Source organism: Trachurus trachurus (genome assembly GCF_905171665.1).
Source record: "Trachurus trachurus genome assembly, chromosome: 7".
Lineage (NCBI taxonomy): Eukaryota > Metazoa > Chordata > Actinopteri > Carangiformes > Carangidae > Trachurus > Trachurus trachurus.
In genome coordinates this window covers 7,052,287-7,075,555 of record NC_139901.1, presented here as the reverse complement: position 1 = coordinate 7,075,555, position 23,269 = coordinate 7,052,287, and the positions used below count along the sequence as shown (strand labels likewise).

The 23,269-nt window shown below is 42.0% G+C and overlaps 1 protein-coding gene across 2 annotated transcripts in view; it reads left to right on the top strand.

Annotated features, from left to right (window-relative positions):
- Positions 1–23,269, top strand: part of prkcz (protein kinase C, zeta) — a 111,423-nt gene that overhangs the window by 54,970 nt on the left and 33,184 nt on the right. The window contains exons 6-14 of one of the 2 annotated variants that reach the window (XM_083975942.1): positions 7,229–7,360; positions 10,876–10,966; positions 13,088–13,125; positions 13,370–13,564; positions 17,198–17,295; positions 19,271–19,357; positions 22,233–22,368; positions 22,598–22,685; positions 22,863–22,982. In XM_083975942.1, coding sequence (XP_083832068.1) covers positions 7,229–7,360; positions 10,876–10,966; positions 13,088–13,125; positions 13,370–13,564; positions 17,198–17,295; positions 19,271–19,357; positions 22,233–22,368; positions 22,598–22,685; positions 22,863–22,982 — 985 coding nt within the window. Of the gene's footprint in view, positions 1–7,228; positions 7,361–10,875; positions 10,967–13,087; positions 13,126–13,295; positions 13,565–17,197; positions 17,296–19,270; positions 19,358–22,232; positions 22,369–22,597; positions 22,686–22,862; positions 22,983–23,269 lie in introns of both variants that reach the window. The other variant, XM_083975941.1, reaches the window with a different exon arrangement.

Here is a 23,269-nt window from a genome sequence, read left to right as displayed (position 1 = left end):
TTATTTGATTTTATTTCATGACATATTCATTCATCCAAACCCCTTTGTCCCAAGGGTAACATTCTCCTGGTTGTGATTAAGATTTAACTGGTAATACAACACATACAGCAGGTTAACAGGCAGCAGCAGATAGGAACAGACAGCAGGCCTCAGATAGCAGGCACACAGGACGACAGAAGGGAAAGTAAACAGATGAAGGAGCTGGTGACAATGGCAGGTTTTGGTGACTAGGTAACCAGGCACATGTGTGTGAGTGGGCAGGAAGGAACAGGTGCTGAAGAAAAGAACCAGGTGTGTAAGAAAACAGGAAAATCATGGTGGAAAAACAGCATGAAGTGGATGAACATGGCCGGGGAGACGATGAAGGGATGAGCAGTGAGGCCGAGGAGAGCTGAGGAACAGATGGTGATGTAGACATAACTCCTGACAGCACTGCTGTAAGATACAACAGGGAAGTTTTAATTAAAGTTCAGAGTCAGAATGATCTTGGTTAGAAACACTTGAGATGTGTTTCATCCCATCGGAGAATTAATAACTCAGTGCAGCAACTTGCTGACTCGGTACTTTGCTCCAACATGTTGTTACTGCTGAGGCAACGTGGAGACCGACTCATTCAGTAAACATCATATACAGTGGGGTGAAAAGGTCTGAGACCACTTTCCACTTTCCACTTTCCAGTCAGTAACATTGTGTTTTGTAATGAAACACTTTGGACAATATGAGTCAGCAAGGAGAGCTCAGGCCCAGCCGCAGAGAGGAGACGGAGCCTGTAGACTGTGTTTCATGTTGTACATCCCACTCTCTGTTAAAACACTGGGTGGAGGTTTGTTTAAATATTTAAGGAATTATTCTCTCCGATCTCATCCTTATTTATGTTATCCATGTGGTGGTGGCAGTGACATGATGACTCCTTAGCTCACCTTTTTTTCCCTCAAACTCTCTCCCTGTATTTATCAAGTAAAGGAAAAAAAAAAGATTAAAAAAGCTTTAAAAACAGTTGGATGGACCGACAGATACTCACAACCATCATAATATGAATCCTATTGACTTTTTCAGTTTTGTGTAAAATATCTTGACAGCTATTGGATTCTCATCGGCCCTCGTCAATAATGAAAACATGAAGACTGCACCTTGTTAACACCAGCAGTGTTTTTCACCCTGAACATGTTGAGGTGCTGACGGGCAGCGCAGCCTCTGAGCTCCTCAGCGCGGCTGTGTAGACTGCTGTCGAACATGGAGGCCACAGACAGGGCAGGGCCGTCTTAACCAACTGAGAGACCAACACTGTGTCTTTTCATGGGACTTGTTGACAGGAAGACGACAGGAAAGTCATTTTCCTTTAAGTACAATACACATTCTCAACTTAGCATTTTGTGTGTGTATTGTTAACCAGTTGTTTTTTTTGGATTGGGTCTTTTTCTGACTGTTGTTGCTATGCCAGCTCCTCAGACTCTGGTTGGTTCTCTGTGTTGTCCTCTGCATATAAATAAGCAGACGAGAAGTAGGTCAGGTTTCTCCTCCCTTCTCTCACTCTATCACTCTCTACACGTTTGTCTCCATCTCTCCTCCCGGCTCCTGCTCCATCTCCCCCTGACGTTGCAGAGGAGAAAGCTGCTTTGTGAATCTCTTCCCATCAGACATAATAGGGTCTCTTTAGCTCCTGTCTCCCACGTGATGGAACAGAATACAGTCGCCCCCGCCTCCCCCCTCCCCCCCTCGGCTGTTTGCCTCCACAAGCACTCCATTAGGGAGATGACTGACACCAGCCTCTCGTGGTACGAGACAAGAAAATCCAAACAAGAAGGCTGCTGAGAGCTGTGAGCGAATCAGCACCACCGCTGACTGGAGATGTGTTATCTGAATGAGCTGAGGGGAAGTGGATGTGCAGGAACATTAATCTCAAGTGATGCTCGGGAAACTCGGTTATCTTTAAATGCCATGTTTTTATTCTGTTTGTCAAGTAGAAACGTCCCCTCTGGATCCAAATGAGCTTCAGATTTTTAAAGGAGTGATGTGGTTGAGTGGGAGAGACTTGTTCTCCGTTCCAGCTTTGAGAGGAGCTATTTGTTGGTTTTGCTGTTGCTACATACACTAGCTACTGTACATAGTTAGCATTAATAGCTGTTTACTTACTAGTCTTTCTAAGAGCTTCATCCATCATTGCACTTGAAAGGTATGAGGTCATAGTTTGGGCTGTCAAAGTTAACCTGATAAGTTGTAGGCGTTTCTCTTTGTGCTCATGGATCTCTTCTATTTGTTTCACAGTAGAAGTGACTTTATGATTTTAGTGTCCACTGAATGAATCATCTCACAGCTGCACGCTAATCTGTCTCTAACAATTTAGATAGTTCAGTTCAGTTCAGACAACCTTTTTCATCCCAAATGGGCAATTCATTTGCAGCTTCCCACATGCATATAAACAACCATCAGTTGAGACATAGGGGCTCATAGAACCAATCCACATCAGTAAAATCAAAACATCCAATGTTGTCAGTGTTGTCATGGTATTATTTGACTATATTTTAAAGGTACCATCCCAGGTGGCTAATGTTTGGCAAAATTATAAAAAGAAATCTGAGTATATCAGGTAATAGACAGTAATCAATTACATAAGTGATTTGACATATCAATGATGAAATTTGGTCATCTGTGTAATGAGCAGGGGCCAAAGTTTGGCCTACCAATCAAATTAGTCTCAGACAACTTTGGTTGGATGGCCTGTCTGTCAGTCAAACTGCCAAATCATGCAACCGCCATCTCCGTTTAGGGCACGCGTTTGTGTCGCGGACTTGTGGTGCCACAGAGATGAGAGGTTTGGTTTTCAGCACTGGTGTGGAAGGCAGAGAGCCTCCACTCTCCCTGCAACAAGCTACAAGTCATTTATCTAACATCACAATTAGTCCCAAGCCGTTTAATGACAGTAAATAACCTGCATAGTTCTTCTGCTCTGTGCTACTCCGATCAAAGCGGCGTCCCTAGCAACGGACTGTTTTACTTAGCAATGGTCTATTTAACGGTTTTGGTAATTCCTGATTTGATGGAGGGGGTGGATGCCTTTGTTTCAGTAAAGTTAAATTTGCATAACAGCATATTTGCCCACTATTAAACAAAAAAGGGCGATTAATGTACAATTTTCAATTTACAATTTTCTCCCAATTAAATATTTGAATTGATGGACAGCCCCACTTATTATATGCTTTCTGTGCAGGGACTTGGTTGCCCTCCTGGTGAGCATGCTAACTTCAGCTGAAGAAATGAAACGCACACTGCTGCCCGTCCAGTTCTGTAGATACTGCATCAGTTTATGGTGGAAATAGATTTCGTTGCTGTAATGACCTAATTTCACTGTACAGGATACTGCAGATTTCATTGGTCAGTTTGCTCTGATAAGACGTCCTTGTTGCAGATGAATCAGACATCATTTCTCAGCATATTATTCCAGGCACTCGTATGACCGGTGATGCTTCCTGCTGGGATGAGGCGGGGGCCGCCAATCGATAGAAGAAGCTTTTCTCATCCTCTGGTTGTCACGACCAGTGCAAACAGAGCAACCAAAAAAAACAAAAACACAAGGACACAACCCAAACACAGAACCGGAGGCAGAGCTCTTGCAGTTCAGTGGTGTTTCTACATTGTGGAGGCAGAGGAACAAAAAGCCTTATGGGATGGCGAAGGAGGCTAAGGTCAAAACCGCAGAGAGCAGTTCAATCAGGCAAACAGACCCAGTGAGGACCAGGGAGACACGCACAGTTACACAAACAGGGAAACAGTGGACACTCAGGGACGGCAGGCTGGGAGGACGAGTCGCACGCAGCAAACTTAACATCACGTTTTGACCTCTGAGATGTGACCAGGCTTTACAAATACATTAGAAAACAAAGGCAGGAAGTAAGAATAATAACAGGCACATGAGGTTAGTGATTTCAAAATAAAACGGGAAACACAAAACGTACAGTATCTTTATTCCCAAGATTCTGGTGTCTCCATTCACAGAGAATGGCAAAATAGAGTGGACACCACATCAGTGCCAGTGGCCCAATTTCACACAGGGTGCACACACAGGAAAAATAAAATATTCATTTAAAAGTCAACCGAGTAAAACATCAGGGGAGCAAGTGCTTCTACATGACAAACACACGCATCTGTGGGGGTTTCAGTTACACTGAGTTATTTTATTCAGGTTAACCTCAAATTGTGGTGAGGTCTTTTTCACTGGTCACGCTTGAATATCGCTACATGTCATGCGATGTAGGAGGAATATGTGGTAAATCCAGGAGTTAATGAAATTCCACATCAGAGCACAGACTCTGGGATTCTGGGATTAAATTTACATCCAAGAAGGAGATCCAACTAGTCACGGACATCACTGACACACACACGCACACACACACACACCGCTCTGATCTGAGGCACAGCATCAAGTTAATGTACCGTCACTGATCAGCACTCCTGTGGGGCTGATTTCGTTGTTGTTTTTTGCGGCTTTACGTAAATTGAACTCTTTCTTTAGATAATACAACAAGCCAAATGCTATATAGTCATAATTATTTGTTCTTGATATGAAACCTGTGTGTGATGGAATCTGTCAGTTCTTCTTTTCATTCACACCTCTGGTGTTTTGAACACTTCTCTGCACTCTGAGATTTTTGACTGGAATTGAAGTTGACTTTCTTGTCATCACATAAAAAAAAAAAAATACATGACATCAGATTCTTTTATAGTTGACAGTGTTTGCTGGATTACATACAGAGTCTGTCAGTGTTGTGAGCTGGAGGCAAGAACCAGGGGTGCAGCTTGTGAACAGGCCAGACAGGTGACTTCTGGGGGCCGCAGGGGGTCTGACAAACTTAACTCCACAGCAGAGTCTCCCCCTTAAAGACCCAAAGAACAATTTGCTAAACAAATTTGTTTTGGTTTTCATGGTTCTTTATAATCTGTATTCTGAAAATTCTATGAATATGAAAATTTTGAATGAATTAATGAGATTTCCCACATCTTTTGTTGATGCCAGATTATTTATTACATAATGGTAATGAATGCTAACTGCGGAGCCCTTTGCAAGTATTTGTCTAAAGCCTCAACAGACTCGTCCTTAAAAACACTGGCAACAAGCAAAGAAAAAAGCCATTTTCTCTGATTCGCAGACATTATTACTGCTATACCACTGTGTCATCCTCATCACTGTGCATTACTGTGTTAGCATTTAGCTCAAAGCATCACATTCCCCTGAGTGCAGCTTCACAGAGCACACTTCTAGACTCACTATTTACACAGTTGCAAAGCCTCTGCTGCACGTCTCTGATAGTCATAAAAGAAGCTTCAAGACGTCAGTCTGACTCGATTCGATTGCAATCTGTAACCTGAAACTGGGGGGAAAGCAGCGTGCGCCTGACTGTCTTCTAAGCTGTGGAATAAAAGGCATAGCTAATAGCGCTGCGTGTTTTCGAGCCTGTCTAAAGCCTGGTGCAGTGACAGGCATCCTCAGCAGCTCTTTTTTCCTCAGACTACTGATAATTCTCAGGTTGCGTGTGATGTGTTTGTGGTGTGTAGGAGAGAACAGAGGACGCAGCAAAAAGTATGTGATTAATTTATAAATGTTCGCCTTAACCTCTATGTAGAGTTAGATTTGAAAGACTGAGGGAAGCCTTTGAAGTCTCGCTGCATTTCCATGGCAACGGAGCCCTGACTGGGACTCTTTGTTCTTTACACTGTCAGCATATACACTCTGTGAATGAATGTTGTGGATGCACCGAAGTACACGCGCTGCATCTTAAGTGTTTGGTCTCCAGTGGACAATCGTAGCGGCACATTTATTGATGTCCAGGGACATTCAGCTGCAAACACAACATCCTGTGGTGCTAATACGTATGTGTAAGAGATACAACCTAAAAAAAAGAAAAAAAACTCGAATAAAGAACCAGTCAAAGACCAAGCAGTCTGGAGACCACGTTATGTAACAGAGCGAACTTCAGACAGTCTCAGCTCTACTATAGATGTCTGTGAGGAAAGGGAGGAGCCTGAGCCAGTGAGACATAACAATACACTGCACACAGGGTCGTAGTAAATGACACAGTCAAACCAGGAAACTAGAATGTAAACAAAAGAATAAATGTGGTCAGCTCGGCGTAGCTCTACAGTTGACCTGACTCCACCAGGACATGAAACTAACAGAATGGGCTCTATGCACAGCTCCACCACTTCCTGAATTTAAGGCAGCTCTTTTATTTCCTGTCTTACATTATTGGACAAACTGATTAATCCAGGTGTGTCTGAGTAGTCACAATGGTCAGACACACCTGGATTAATCAGTTTGTCCAATAATGTAAGACAGGAAATGAAGGACCTGCCTTAAATTCAGGAAGTGGTGGAGCTGTGCATAGAGCCCATTGAAAGATTTGGAAATGCTTCATTTATGTGTGGCACTGTTGGTTGCAAATCAACTTATAGTGAAAATAAAATCTACTTTCGAAGCTTTGCTCAAAAACACATTTAACTGTAGGTTTAGGATGCACAGACAATGTTAATTCAACATTTGAAAACGAGAGAAACATGGAGGAAATACCTGTACATAGAAAAATGTTACTGACTATAACAATACTTGTTTATATTTGATGAGTGAATGTGTACATACATTTGTTAATAGATTTGCTGACCCTGCAGTTTCTTTTTTTTAAGCTCTCTACATCTCCAGACCTGCTTAAGAAAGTGGACATTGTGTTTTTTCAAGTATACATTCATGTGAAGGATAAAATCCTTGAGCAGAAGCATTTCATTTTCAAGGGTATTCTTGCTTAACATAAAATACAGTATGTGAAGAACAACTGTACGATTGTACTCAGACATACACAAGCTCTCGCATTCCTGACCCCTCTCACAGCCACTCATTCCTTTTCTTTGCCTAAATTTGTATGAGTTAAAAAGAAAGAACATTACAAGCAGAGAAGGTAATAAAAAAAGAAAAAAGAGGTATATTATTTATATATTAACAGGCTTCATGCAAAATGAAAATTGAAAATGAAATAGAAATTGAGCAGTCTCTGTACAGTGTTCACTGTATCACCTTTATAAAGCCATAATAATAAGGTCCAGTGTGATTTTAACCAACCACTGTATCTCTGTCATAAATCTGCTCCCTGTCAATTAACCCTTGACGAATCAGCAGCGACTGTGTCAGTGGGTGTGTAACCTGTTTGTGTGTGTGTGTGTGTGTGTGTGTCCTGTCTTCCAGAAAGCATACTGTGGCCACTGTAGTGAAAGGATATGGGGGCTGGGCAGGCAGGGCTACAAGTGTATCAACTGCAAACTGCTGGTCCATAAGCGCTGTCACAGACTCATCCCTCAGACCTGCCAAAGGCTTATGGTGAGTATCTCATCATGTGCCGAGCAGCAGGAAGCACGATGTCAGCCCGTCACACCGACACACTAACACACACTCACAAAACAAGCTCACAGTACACGCAGCCGACAAGAGGGAACAAGATTTGATTCCCTCAGCAGGAGAGAGAATTATGTGGTAACAACATGTCTTACATATTTATACTGTACTGTCTCATTTCTATTCATGACGGTTGATTTAGGTTTCAGGCATCGTTCTGGACTCATCACCGTTAGTTACCGAACATGAGAAATGAAAAAGAAGCACAAGCATGTGAAGTCTCTTTCCTGTCTTTATTAACAACATTGGTCTTTCATTAATTCTTCATGTCATCATCAGATTTTGTAAAGTTAATCTGTCATATAGTCCCTGCTTACCTACTGCAAAATACCATGTCCAATCGCCTAGCAACAGTGTCCACATAATTGAGCCTAATTAACACTTGAGAGCCAAGCATATTATCATGGATGTATCCCAACGCTGCAAACATGACTTCACCCCATTAAATCTGAAGAGAGTGGCAGCGCAGTAAATTCTGACCTGAGGTCCTTGGCTCAGGTGATCTACGCTGGCAAGTGACGCGCTGCAGCTGGATAAATAGAAACAGCCCGAAATAGAGAGAAGAGGCAGAGACACTTTCATTGATCAATGTCATACCTGGTTGAGGGATTTTGACATTTGAGCATTTTCACAAAAATGTGAGAGCACGAGCAGAAATCTGAGAGCAGAGGTTTGAGAAGCAGCCTTTAGTGTGAGGACGACTCAAACCGAAGGACGGGACATTTAGACACTAATACTATCTGGGTGCAGACACACTGTTTTGAGCACCTGAACAGTGACCATTAGAGAGAGAGCACAGGGTTAGATTTACAACTAAATGTTAAATGAAGAATCAATGAAAGACCAGGCTGTTGCACAGAGGAAACCAACACACAGGCAGTCAGAATATGACTGAGCTTAACCAGATTTGGTTAGATGTTAGATGAATTGCTCTGACTCACTTAGGTGTAAGTTGCATATGAAAACCGATTCGGTGCAGTTCTCAGGAGAGTTGATGCATTTCACATCAAAACTTTGTTTACATGTGTTGAAACGTGCAAAGTCAGTCAATCACCTCAACATTGCCACCAGTGAACACTGAACCAATGAAAACCATCTCACCAGTGCTTTGAGTACCAAGATAAGATTGTTGATCACCTGTGTTTGCTTGTTAAAGGGATAGTTCAGCATTTTGACATATTGGCCAAGTTGGACAAGTTGTGACCTGCACATTCACCACACTATGAGATAATAACGGAACATTATGAGACAGAGTTGTTTTCGAGGTAAATTAATGCAAAACCACTGATGCGTGTTTCTGTCGAGTTTTTCAGCAAGCAGTCTGCATTTGCCTCGAAAACACTCGTACCTCGTTGCCTCGTAACGTTCCATTATTATCTCATAGCGTGGTGAATGTGCAGGTCACAACTTGTCCACCAGAGCGTTTTGGAGTTGTTGGATTGTGTATTTGATTAGTTTGATGAGAGAAACCAAGAAATCCCATGAGCCTCCGTAGCGTAGCTCTGAGCAGCTCACGGCTCTGCTCTGCCGTTCTAAAAATAGCTTGCACCGAACCCACTCCGAACTTGCACAAACCTACTCCTAAAACTATAGGGATTATGGCAATGGGCCACTTTGCCAAAATGTTGAACTATCCCTTTAAGTATCTGTAGCCTGGGAAGGTGCATAGGATGGTCTGACCACATGAACAACATAAAAGCAGCCACTGTATCTGAGATGAAGCATCTATGTGGTCGTCCAAAGCCATGATTCACAGACGGACTGAGAAATGAAAGGAATGAGACGTCTGGACAGTTCTGTTGATCCACACAGTCTATCGGCTGAGATCAACTTATGAAACAGCAGAGGAATAAATGTCGGCAGAAAAAAAAAAAAGAGATTCAGATAGAGCCTTCTGCTCCCACACCATCACAATTGATTTGTTCATGACCTCACAGAAAAACCTTTATGGTTGTTGGCCTAACTGTTCATGATGGATGAACATCATTATAAATGATAAATCAAGGACAAAACACAAACAGCTCATGTTGTAATGAATTGAAGTCATTCTTCCATCAGGTTCAGGGTTGTTCAGCTGAATCACAGACGAGTCAAGTGAAAATCAAAAACCTGACTCTCCTGCTTCTAGTCAGAGGCAGAAATAGAATCAGGTTCTGCTGTTACTATTTAAATGCCAGGCTGACTGTTGGAAGTGATCTTAATGTGAAGTTTAAATGGAGGGAAATTAATGTAGCTCCCTTTCTGAGCACGAGAAACATTAATTACATTTCAACACGTGCTCAGTTTGCACGGTTTCTAAGATGAAACCTCTGAAACGCCCACACTGTACTCAGTGTTGCACACTGAAGAGTTTTTCTCTTTTGGTTTGTTAGCACTTAAATATGCACTTAAACCTCAGTTCCTCTATATGCTAAATGTTTTCCAGTGTTTCATTTGAAGTATTGATCCATGACAAGAAATATTTCTGTTTTTTTTTTGAGTGATCAAGTAAAAATGTGGCAGATTTCCAGGTAAACACAAGGTTGGATGGTGGGTCCAGGTGGACGGGGCTTTGTTATGAAGTTACAGAAGTCCTGACAGCTTGTCGGCTGAGTTTCTAACTACAGATTTTGCGGCCAATGTCATAGTATTCTTATCGAACATAGACCTGCTTTTTTTGCACATATAAAATAGAACAAATACATTTACATATCTCTCTTGGTAGGGAGGACCCTACCCCTAGAAAAAATGTGGAGGTGAGGAAACCTGAAAGGCTTATAGAATGACCTCACCTTGACCTAACAAATCATTTAAACAAGTAAAGAAATAATATTAACATACCATGTGCTTTGTAATCAAGGAGGACATGGACATCTCACTGTGTACAATGTGGGGCCATCACTAAATATATGAGAGATGTTGTGTAGTTTGTTAAGCGTTTTAAGAAAAATCCAACAGATCAATGTGTTTAAACACAACACTTCCAGTCTCTCTGTTGCTCTTCGTCCTCCTGTTGGTTCCTCCCATTCTATTGAAATGAGACGTTAAGTTTAGAGACAGTGAATCAGAGCGCTCCATGTAATCAGTTCATCTGACCACAAGGCAAAACACAAACATCCACGATTCAAACCTGATTAGAAAATCAATACAATCAATACCAAGACTTGCTCTTGTACTGTGTGAATTGATCACAGCTTCAGCCCCGTATCTCCAGCTCCAGATAAGTGACTTTTGCAGTTCGATAAGACGCAACTCAAGTGAATCAGTTCCCTCTCCAGTGAAACTCACACTTTGCCATTAGAGTCTCGTATCAGCTGAGACCAGATGCTTCCTTCGTCGTCGCAAACATGATTCATCAGAAACTCTTCCAGGAGTGTAAAACCATGAGTGGATATTTAAGTGGGTATTTGGGGGAACGCACTGTTGAATATTTAGGTGGATTTTTTGACTTCTTTATTCAGGATCCAGTCATGCCATCGCAGGAGCCCCCTTCAGATGCTAAGAGTGAGGAGGTGGACCTTCCACCAGACGACACAGAGGACACAGATGAGAGTAAGACACTGAAACCTTCTTCTTTCTTTTCTTATTTTTACCTTTGTGAAAGTTATTGGCTACATGCTTGTGTATCTGTAGGAATAAAAACAGGATGGTTCATCTTAAGGACTTAACCTTAAAGTTGGAAATAAATAGAGTGTGTTGTGGGGGTCGTCTGAGCCGACCTGACCCAGCCAACGTCACAGTGTCTTTCTGACAACTTCCCACTGTGCTCAGTGCTGACAAGTCAATGTGTCGACATAGAGGTCACTATAGCCGCCCCGAGTTCTGAGCATGTTGATGTTGATCGATACTGTTCTCCCACAATGCAAGGCAGAATGGAAATGACAGAGCTGGAAGAATGTGAAAAGTCATCATGGCTTGTGGTAAAAATGCAAATGCAAAAACCACTGTTACACAAAAAAATTCAGACCTGGAACAAACAGTTTACCTATCTGACCAGATGTGTGTGTGTCTGTGTGTGTGTGTGTGTCTGCAGCTGTCGTTAAAATGAATCCAGAGTCAGCAGACCATAAGGACACAGCATATGGTGTTCTGTTGAGTTGAGGATCTGCGGCTGACCTTATGTAACATCCATGATATTCCGCTCCAACTGTTAAGTGTTCAGCCTGAATTGTTTCCTGTCGATGGACAATCTTAAGGACAGGCAGAGCTCTGAATGACTGAAGGATACGTAGGTTAGCCAACATACGCATGTGAAAAAGCAAGAATAGATACTGTCAAACCTATGACCTCTAAGCTGGGGCCTATTCCATAAAGACAGACTGACTGTGAGACTTCACAGAGACATCCAAATTCATCCATTACACTGTTGCTGCAAATTAACAGGCTCAGCTGTGTTTAATAGAGTTGCTTTGAATTCTGGGTAATTTCCAAACCAAATTTGTTTCAAGCAGAGTATGTTTAGTATTACATTTTATTATGATATAATTTAAATTTGCATCCATCCATAGGCTCTACCATTCATCTGCAAACAGGGTCACAGTGAGGGGCTGGAGCCAACCCCAGCTTACACTGGACAAAGGTGGGGCACGCCATTAACAGGCCACCAGTCCATCACAGGACCCAAATATAAACTCAAACAACCTCACACAGTCACATTCACACTTCAACTTAGTGTGTGTGTTTGTCTTTGGGTTGTGGGAGGAAGCTGGAGAACCCAGAGGGAACCCACACAGGTACAGGAAACACATTCAGACTCCAGGCAGAAAAGCCCTAGACCAGGTTTGAACCCAGAACCTTCTAACACTGTACCACTGTGCCACCTTTTATTATCACATTTTATTATCATATAATTTATTATACCGGCCACCCGTCGAAGAATGTACCCTGCCCTCGCCCCATGTCAGTTAGGATTGGCTCCGCCCCCGCTTGCGACCCTGTATGGATAAACAGTATAGCCAATGGTCGGACAGAAAATGTATTACTACATTTTGTTTTATAACCTTAATTAATTTTTACACTCTCTTGCCCTTTCATCAAAAACTCTGCTAGAAATCAGATCTGAGCTCGGAGCTGACCCGTACTGAATCCTGTATCACAGCAACAGCATCAAACACAAGCATACTGTACATGACTCAGCACAATTTGACTTTCAGTGAGGAATACACAGGAAAATTGATCTCCAGGGTGATGACAACATTTTCTTAGGTATCCAGTACATTTGATTGTGGTACTGTATATTCCACGCACAGTACAGTATATACAGTAGTGCAGTGGGATCAAGGACCCGTCAGTGACTCTTGATGTAAACCCCGGAGTCTCGGACTAATGAATAATATAACTATGTTGAAAAGATTCACCGTAGACATTAGTAGCTTAACCTCACATTCACTGTCATCATTTATGTAACACTGACTCTCCACCGTTATCTAACCACATTATTGCTCTCTGATGGGATCCCTTAGAACAGAGCTTTAAATCCTATTACAGGAGACTGAGGACCGATGTGCTGGACTGTTGCTGGGGGTCCCTGCTATGAGATGTTCTGACACCCCCTGTGGATTGACCTAGTTTGGTGTTTCCTGTGGACAGCCAGACTTTATTGTGTACTCTGCCTCCCTCTGCTGGCCTGGACAAAAACATTCAACAACTGTGTGTATTTTTTTTTTCTTTCAGTACCTTTAATGCCGCAGACAGAAGTTACAGATACAGAGGTGAGAACAGCTTTGAATATCTGTAGAATATAATTAGACATTGTCACGTTTGTCATATATAATTATCACTCCTTAATATACTACACACATCACATAATGAGGAAAAATATATCAATGATTTTGGGATAAGGAGGATTTTCTGATCATTCTTAGACTTAAAATAAATTCAGTCCAATTCAAACTAAAACTCTGCTGGTTCGTACTTGCTCTGACTCATACCAACACACTCCTCTACCTCCTGCAGGACATCAAAGCAGTAGTCGATGGCATCGATGGCATTAAGCTGTCCCAGGGCCTGTCTCTCGGACTGGGTGACTTTGACTTGATCCGGGTGATCGGGCGTGGCAGCTACGCCAAGGTCCTGCTGGTCCGGCTAAAGAAGAACGAGCAAGTTTACGCCATGAAGGTGGTGAAGAAGGAGCTGGTCCACGACGATGAGGTGAGGCACTAAGTGCACCTGGGGGAGGCAAAGAGAGACAGAGCTACGTGCAAGGTATTTAGAGCTGTTTAATGCTGACAGACAGAGCAGGTCAGGGAAACACCTCTTATTCATTCATACATGACAAATGTGCATCTATTAATCATCAAGATGAGCCATCTCTGCTCTAGTTCTAATTTGTTAGTGCAGTGTTATTCAGAACCAGAACTAGATAAATCTTAAATGTAAAGTTGATCTTTGCATCATAGTGCTGCAATGTGTTAATAATGAGCACAGAGACTGGAAAGTGCTCTGTTTGTTTGTCTTCAGTTGTTTATTTCTGCACAAAGACTTTGTCCTTTTGCCTGAAGATGAAGACTGGGAATGAAAGCGATGTTACTGGATGGCTCATTCCTCCTGGATAAACACACCACACACCAGTAGTATATTATACCATACAAAAGCTACTGATGTCTGTGCAAACCCACGTGTAACCGCGTCAGGATCTGCCACTGTCCTAGTTCCCGGCTTTAACATGCGTCACTGCTCCGGTGCAGCAGTGTAATCACTCTCCAGGGAGAAACAGCCCAGCTTCTGCACCTCCACTGCTTTTCTAGGGACATGAGCCACAGACATTAAATGACATGATGCCAGCTGATGTGTGTTGCACGGTGAGGTGAGGCAACACACAAAAGGTAATGATATCTAAGGCTTTTTCACAGATTCAAGATCAATGAAGGAGAGATCAGCGGGTCAATGTGTTTATAGACAAGGAGATGAATTTTAAATACCTTTTGAATTATGCTTTCAATGCGTGTTCTTAGACGGTGAAGACTGCTGGTTTTGGATTACACCATCTATTTAATTGCTTTGACCTTGCATCTTGAAGAGGCAGCGCCTGATTAGTCGGCCAGAATGAAAAGCAGCAGGACTCAGGGTCCCGGGGGGAGGGGGCTGCTGGGTCTATGTAACAGCAGGAGTGATCAGTGAGGAAAGGATGAAGGTGTAATGTGAAGTGTAGAAGTTGTTCAGAGAGCGAGGGTGAAAATAGGACGGGGAGAGATGGAGATTGAAAGATTGAAAAAGACTGAGTCAGAAACTGGTTTTGAGCCTGTAAAAGGAAAGAGGGAAAAATGGGTAGAGTGAAGGGGAGGGAGGAGAAAAGTGGGGGTGGAAATCACACAAAAGTGGCAGAAAGCTCATGAATTGAAAAAGAAAACAGGCTTAGGAGGAAGGAAGCAGGAATCAGTGAGTGGGTGACTCATAGGAGATGATAAAATCCGGATATAACATCTTTTGCAGTGATGAATCGCCTGATGAACATGACGTAAAATTCACAAGAGACTGCATTATGCTTTTACTGCAGGAAATACACAGACTCACGTATAGTCCACATTTATTATTTATTATTAATGCGAGTGCAGCGAGGAGAGTAGTGTCTACTTATTTCGCTGAACTTCTGAAATTGTTTATTTGCAAGATCTCATGAAGGAAAGTTGTGTATCACCATGTTTAGTCTCTCCAAGTGTCAGTTCATCCAACAATAAACATTTTCATAGACCTCAATACTGTGAACAGCACAAACAAAACTCTGGGCAGAAATCTCAGATTGTGAGATGTTCAGATGAAATTCATACTCTGTCTGTGTGTTTAGTTCAGAGTAGGAACAGGAGTAAGCAGTTAGCCTGGATTAGTATACAGATGAGATGGGAGTAGGGGAAAACAGCCCACCTGCACCTACTAACACTCATTGATAAATGTGTTGCACCGCATCAGATCAATTTGCACACAGACAGGAAGGTACAACAGCAATTCACAGTTTTAGAGGGATTTATATACTGGAACTATTTCTTATCAAGTGACAGTATATCCTTCCACCCAGCACAGCCAGACTACTCTCACCAAATCTTTCTCTATGAATTAAATTAAATTGACTCTACCTTCAAGAAGCTGCACACAGTCACTGCAACTGTGAAGAAGTATACAGTTTTTATATTTCTGTTTTATTACTCTGATACTGGTAATCTGTCAGATATGAGTAAACGCCAGTTAACTCGAAACTCCTCAGTTGATCATTGCACCATTTATAAAGCAAAGACTGTGAATTTAGGATAACCCAGTCTCTGTTGGAAGACTCACTGTCTCCATTTAATCCAACACAGTGCTTCATCATTCAGTCATTTCAATTTGCAAGGACACTTAAAGAAAATGATTAAAATCATGTATTATTATTAGACACTGAACTGAAGTACCTAATCTGGGTGTTTTGATCGTATGTCCCTCTTGTAAAACGAAATGATGTGAAGGCTGCTGCACCTCTGACCAGTTCACTGTTAGAATATAAAAGCACCGATTTATCCCACGCAGTTCATTTACTGAACTTGTCACAATGAGAATCAAAGACCAAGGTGAATGAGAGACTGACACAGAGCTGCAAGGACCTTCAGCCTGTTGAATATGCTGTGTTGTTGGTTTAAACAGACACTAGATGGCGCTGTTGCTCAATAAATAACCTATTTAAAAAAACAACCCAATGGGCTCATATATCCAGACAAACCCACTGTCCAGAGCAACAGCATCATCCAGCATCTGCACACCTAACTTTGGACAACATACATGATGTCACCAGCCTCCACTTTCTTCACTGTTATCATCTTGTTTTTCATTTTCCACCCAGAAACACTTTTAATTTAAATCCAGTGGCCAAGACCAACATTTCTATGAAAAGAACAAAAGTGATACCAGAAAACATTTGAAGAAATCATCATGTTCTACTAATCTTTTGAGTGAACATCCCATTTTTATTTATTAATAGCTATACTGGTGTACATTAATTTAATAATTCATCTTTGCAGTAGTCTAATGCCTTACATCAAAGGAAGCTTGTAAGAGCTGACTACAAACTACTAAAGCAGATGAAATGACCAACAGGAGATGTGTTGTGATGGCGGATTCTGCATAATTATAAATTCCTCCATTAGTAATGAGTTGACCAGAAAGAATTTGGTATGGTGTGCACAATATGGGGTCTCTATTGTGGTGTTATAAATTAACCATAAGGTGCAGGAGCGCAGCACGGGGAGCTCAGAATTCTGACGCACTCTGTTGTAGCCCACATAAAACATTAACCATCATCAACTTTAAGACTCTTTAAATCTTCATCAAACATCCTCACCTCCGGCTAAACACTAGTTCACAATTAAAACCACGAAGACCTGATCAGAATGGCTGATCATGAATAAAAGATAGTGCAGGTTTGTTGTAGATTGGTTGTTGGGGATGTTTGCTTCAGTGTTGTCCCTCTACATTCTCCACTTTGAACACATTAAGGTTATAAAAGAACAACTCTGTCTGTGTGTCCTTTTTAAAAAGATTATGTTGAGTCTTTCTTTGAGTCAGTGACTCACTGATGGTTTTCAGGATGCTGCCCTGTTATCTATTGGCACACCATCCAAGGTCCACCCACCTAAGTGGGACAGTCCAAGGAGCAAAACAGTCTGAGGAGTATTCTCTGCACTAACTGCATTCTTTATCTGTGGTTCGGTCTGTCTCTAGCTGTCTGAGGAGGTCTATTGATCAGACAAATTGATTGTTAATACATTTTCTTGCCTTCATGCCATCTCTGTCTCTGTCTGTCTCCCCTCATCTCTCCAGGATATCGACTGGGTGCAGACAGAGAAGCATGTGTTTGAGCAGGCGTCCACCAATCCATTCCTAGTGGGCCTGCACTCCTGTTTCCAGACGGAAAGTCGGTAAGAGCTTGATAAGGCTGAAATTCAGCGAGAGCTCCCAGCGTACTTCACAGCACCTGATAGTAATTTACAGTAACATAACGTTAGTTTGACTGTGATCTGCTCTTCATTAGTTCACAGGGCTGGTGTTTTATTATCATCAACAAATCCCATGAATGTCAGGACAGGAGTGGGTTGTCCACTAATTAGAAGGTCGGTGTGTCTGAATGCAGGCTGTGTGAATATCCCTGTGGATTTAGCACTTTGATACATTCACAATATTAATGTGGAATCAAGACCTGCTTCATCAGAAAAGACATGGAGCTCTCACTTTATACAATATGGGACCTTCAAGGCCACATGTTGTGAATTTAAACAGTTCTCCTGATACTTCTTGCCCTTATTTCTTTTTCTTATTCTTATTCGGGTTATTTTGATCCTCTGATAGCTTCCTACACAGCTTTACCCTCAGCTTTTACATGCATCAAGAAGCCAGGTGTGCTCTCTTTGATGTCATTTTGAGATTCCTTTTTGTCAGATATTTGCCTTGATGAAGGTCTCATCATCAAAAGTTCGGCTTCATTATGATATTCTTGCCTTGAAACTGTGCAGAGCCTTCCATTCTTCATATGCCAATGTGCAGCTGCATAGCAGAGCTGCAACCTTCTCAAAACTATTAAAACACCCCAAAGGAGACATATGAAAGAGTATTTTTAAAAAATATATATATATACGTATATATATATATATATACTATATATATTTATCCAGGAAGGATCCATTTAGATTTTACAATCTCTTTTTCAAGGATGTCCTGGTCAGGAAGAGCAGCATTACAAAAAAACGATCTAAAACAAGCAAACATACACAGCAAGAGCAAGGTAACAGTTAATAATGATAACTGATACAATGAAAGAGACACCAAACATGCAACACAATTTGAAAGCTACTGTGCAACTGGTGACTAATAGTTCAGAGAGAGTCTGTTTAAAGCCAGAAAGAGGGATGAGAGATCCCATCCTCATCCTGACTCGCAGGTCCTTCCAAGACCAAGGCCCAAAGTAGGAGAGGGTCTTCATCCCCAACTCTGTGCTCATTAGGGGAACCTTAAATCACTATTAACCACCTATTAACTCTTAAGATCATGGGCAATCTGAACAGCAGTAGACTTTGAGCAGATGTATGAAGGCCAGCACATGGAGTGAGTGAGTGAGTGAGTGAGTGAGTGAGTGAGTGAGTGAGTGAGTGAGTGAGTGAGTGAGTGAGTGAGTGAGTGAGTGAGTGAGTGAGTGAGTGAGTGAGTGAGTGAGTGAGTGAGTGAGTGAGTGAGTGAGTGAGTGAGTGAGTGAGTGAGTGAGTGAGTGAGTGAGTGAGTGAGTGAGTGAGTGAGTGAGTGAGTGAGTGAGTGGCATTTTGTTTTGAAGTTGTCTGTCCATCTGTCCACTTCACTTTCATAAATGTGGCAGCGCAGTAACACCTTGAAGGAATTTCTTCAATTTTGGTAGAAAAGTTGATCAAATGAAAAATAAAAGCAATGATGTTTTTATGGCCACAAGGTCAATGGTCATATTGGTCATATTGACTGTGACATCATGTCACTGCGACCAGTTTTCAGACTCACACAACTGTGAGGCTGTACGTCTAAATGCGATATTTCAGTGTCATCGGTTCTGCATGGCACGGAGACATAGCTATATCAAACCACAAAGACAGAACTCATTGAGAATAATTGAAAGCCTTCATCACTTTTGTCTCTTTAAGTCCCAGCCTTTAATTCCCTCTAGCACCGATTCTGTAGCATTCATCAGGGACTTATGAGTCAAGACATTTCTATAAAATCACATTTAAAGATACAGAATAATTTTAAAGAAGCAGATCCATGTAAATCCGTGTAAAAAAAATCTTTTTTTCAGTTTGTTTTTTTCAAACTCTTTAGTGTCTTTTCAAAGATCCACCGTATAACTAATGCATTTTCCCATCATGCTTTGGTTTCCAGGTTATTTCTGGTGATTGAATATGTGAATGGCGGAGACTTGATGTTTCATATGCAACGACAAAGGAAACTCCCAGAAGAACATGCAAGGTAAACATGCAGATGTTCGAACATCTGTTTACATACATGATTAAAAAAGTCCCAGTTCAGACTTGTAGCATTTATATTTAGTCACATTATAAATCTTTCAGGTGGAACTAGGAATCAATGAGTTTTCATTAGCATGTTGCCTCACCATGTAGGTTCTTCTACGTACTTTGATAGAGTGGGCTGAGGGGTGGGCTTTCTATTGGTTATAATCTGGAACTTCATCACCAGGTGTCACTAATTCCTACACATACGTCCTTTGAGTGTAAATGAAGTGGAGTATTTCTCCTCTGGCTGTTCTCAAATGTTCAGAGCATTTAAAAGATATCAGGTGGACAGTGTTGAGGTTTGTGCAGGGAGGCGTCCAGGAATAGGCTTCATGACCGGGGTGTGACATACAAGAGGGTCACTTTATAACTCGATCTTGGTGGAGTTGACATGACGGAGTCGGCCGGCTGCACAGGAAACACATGTATGTTGTTTGGGCAGACTGACTGAACTTCCTCCAGATGGTTCCTCTGCGTTTGACGGTGACATGATGGTGTCATGTGAAGGGCAGAGCGTGTGCACTGTAGCCGTTGCCTTTCAGTTAAAACAAAAAACTCACACAACGCTGCTTCATGGAAGCGTTGTGTGAGTTTTGTGGTGTGGGACAGCTGAAGTGGGTGTGCATGGCTGAAGATGCTTTTGTATCCACCTTCTTTGCACTCCAGTCTAAACTGTTCCTCAAGAGCATACTTCCTCCAAGCACTCCACACAACCGTAGGCTTAATGGGAGCCTTTAGCAGCATGGATGTGGCAGTGCTGCCAAAACCCAACTTAACACTCTTTTCCCCCCTCTGAGAAATATAATGAGCACCCATAATTCATTGTGCCTGTCTACTTGCAGGGCACTCCAACTGCGGCTCTGATAAATGCTGGATCAAAGGCTGGGTAATTTAAAGAGGCACTGTTGGGCCCCCAATCGGCCCCTGCAATCTGTATTCTGGAGACAGTGGCTGTACATATGCAAAGCAGCATGTTAATCACTCATAATGATTGTACATATTCATGAGCAGTGCTCTTAGAGAGAGCCCTGCTGCATTCCCCCGTGCAGTGGGGGAGGCGGGCCGGTGGGCGATGGATGGTGCTGCCGATAGGACGCAGCTTCTATCAGTCTGATGCCAGCAGTGAAACAACGGTGTACAATGAAGGCTGTCACAGAGAAAAACGTGGGGGAGCAATGTGGGATTTGTGATTTTTCTGTCAAACATTCCTCCACGACAGTCTTTCCCTCAGTGTTTGACAGTCATGGATTTACAACAGGCAGACAGAGAGAGGCTCATCACTGTTAATGAAGGCTTATCTCTCAGAGACAGAATACACACTACCTACACGTGAAGAGGCAACATGCTACTGACTCACAGGAGGCACACGGTACATATAATCACTGTTAAAGCCGTAGAATGTAGAGGACAGTGTTCACTTAAAATACGGTCACATGGTTAGATTAATGTTAGTGACAGGAATCACTGATCTCCTTTAGACTTCAGAACTCGTCGATCCACCGAATTAAACAAATATGCAGCATCTTCATCATTATATACTTATATGTTAGATTTCTTCTTCTAACCCAACATTCATATGTTTCATTTAAGCCACATATGCACATTGATACTTTGACAGTATTTATATAATCAAGAAAAATATGGAAATTTCATTTTATACAATACTGGACCTTAAAGAATCTTCTGGAACATGCTCGGATGAAAGCTCATACATTGTCTGACATCGGGCGAGGGCAGAAGTACTGTATTTTTCAAGTCTTTGGACTGTGGGAGCAAGCCAGTGCCCTGCACCCGGGTTCAGACCCAGAACCTTCTTGCTGTGAGGCAACAGTGCTTACCACTGTACAACCATGCCACCCATCACAGATTATTTAGAACGGAGAGGGTTCATCCTCTGGAGGCATGAGCGTGCACAGTAACCATGTAAACGTTCCCAATAAGCCCTTTCAGCGATGGAGCTCAGTTAAAGCAGAAGTAAGTGATCCGGTCGTTTTGGCTAACTTCCTGTCAGCCGATGGAGTTAGCAGTCCCCGTCCTCGTCCCTACGTCACCACATTCACGCGCATCCCTTGGCTGCACACACAGAGAGGACCGCCCCTTTATGCCGTTCTCTCTCCTCATTGGATAAAGGTTGTAGGATACAAGGAAAGTTTTCTCCTCGGCTTACAGCAGAGCAGAGTGACTGACAGACCCGTGTTTCGGACCAAACACTTTATAAGTGATTGCTGTCAGAAGATATAACTATTTAAGACTTATATTAACACAAACATTCCGCTTACTTCTGCTTTAAATGAATGAGTGTTACAGAGATACAAGGTAACTGTTACCTGGAGCGAAAACCAGCTTTTCATCAATTAGTATGATATATAATGAAGTATGATGGTTATTCATTTTTTATTCTTACATTACATGGCTAATCACCACTATCTATATTGCTGTGTAATATATGGTACAATATTATAACCTACATTTTATTACTGTACTCTTATTTCTTTCAATACCATATCATTCATTTTACTTTTTTAATATATATATATAATATATATTTTAATATTTTTTGTAATAAATCAATGAAGTCTTATCCTATTGTAATGTTGTGCTTTTACATTAATGGGGCAACTCTCATCTTATACACATGCTGTGCTGGAAATATTACAAATGTGTTGTATTAGGACCAACCCAGTTAAAACTTCCAGACAACATGTAGAGGCTCCATGGTCTGTAGATTTTGGTATTACCTGGGTACAGTTAGGAGTATTTGGCCTGGTGGTGGCGGTAGAGGACAGAGAAGATATGTCAGAGACACCTCATCTCTCCCTGCCTCTTCACAGATTTTATGCTGCGGAAATCTGTATCGCTCTGAACTTCCTGCATGAAAAGGGCATCATCTATCGCGATCTGAAGCTGGACAACGTTCTCCTGGACCATGAGGGACACATCAAACTCACAGACTACGGCATGTGCAAGGCAAGAGACGGATTGATTTTTCCAGTAGACTGTGTTGATTGCTGGCGTAGCGTTATCAATAATGCAGTGCATCAGCATCGACTGAAAGTACTACACCGGGGCCTCTGTTGTTTTGTTTTCCACCATTCATTTTCTTGAGCTCATCATATCCTCAATTTCTTCAACTCTCTTCCGTGCTCTTATCTGCATCTCTCCCCCTCTCGTCGTCTTCTTCTGCTTCTTCTTCTAGGAAGGGATCAGACCAGGTGACACCACCAGTACTTTCTGTGGAACACCCAACTACATTGCACCTGAGATCCTCAGAGGAGAGGACTACGGTGAGTACAGGAATGGATCAGTTCATGTCTAGACACAGGTTGCCTGAGGTTGCCAGTCTCTAAGTCTATAGAGTTATTATATTATAATTATACTACTTATTCTGGTGTGATGGGAGAAGATTGGAAAGCAGTCCTGACAAATGTAAATGTCTTGTGTTATCTTGCTCTTCCTCTCAGGCTTCAGTGTGGACTGGTGGGCTCTGGGCGTGCTGATGTTTGAGATGATGGCAGGGAGGTCTCCATTTGACATCATCACTGACAATCCTGACATGAACACAGAGGAGTACCTCTTTCAAGGTGAGACAGGAATGAGGGCTTTGCACTAATTTTAGAACTATTTACTTAAACATATTGCCTTTTATTGACTTCTTTCACATGTGGTTCGATTCTATTTGTTATTATTACACACTGCCCTGTCCTCTAAAAGCAACAACACCAAAGCAGAAGTTTCAAAAAGCTGCCGTGAGTCTAAAAACATCTTTCTTTGACATAGAACAAATGTACTTTTTAAAAATTTGTCAGCATCTGCCCAGTGGAAATTGAAAATTTCAATTACCTGTGAGTGTCTTCTAGGGGTAAGGTCA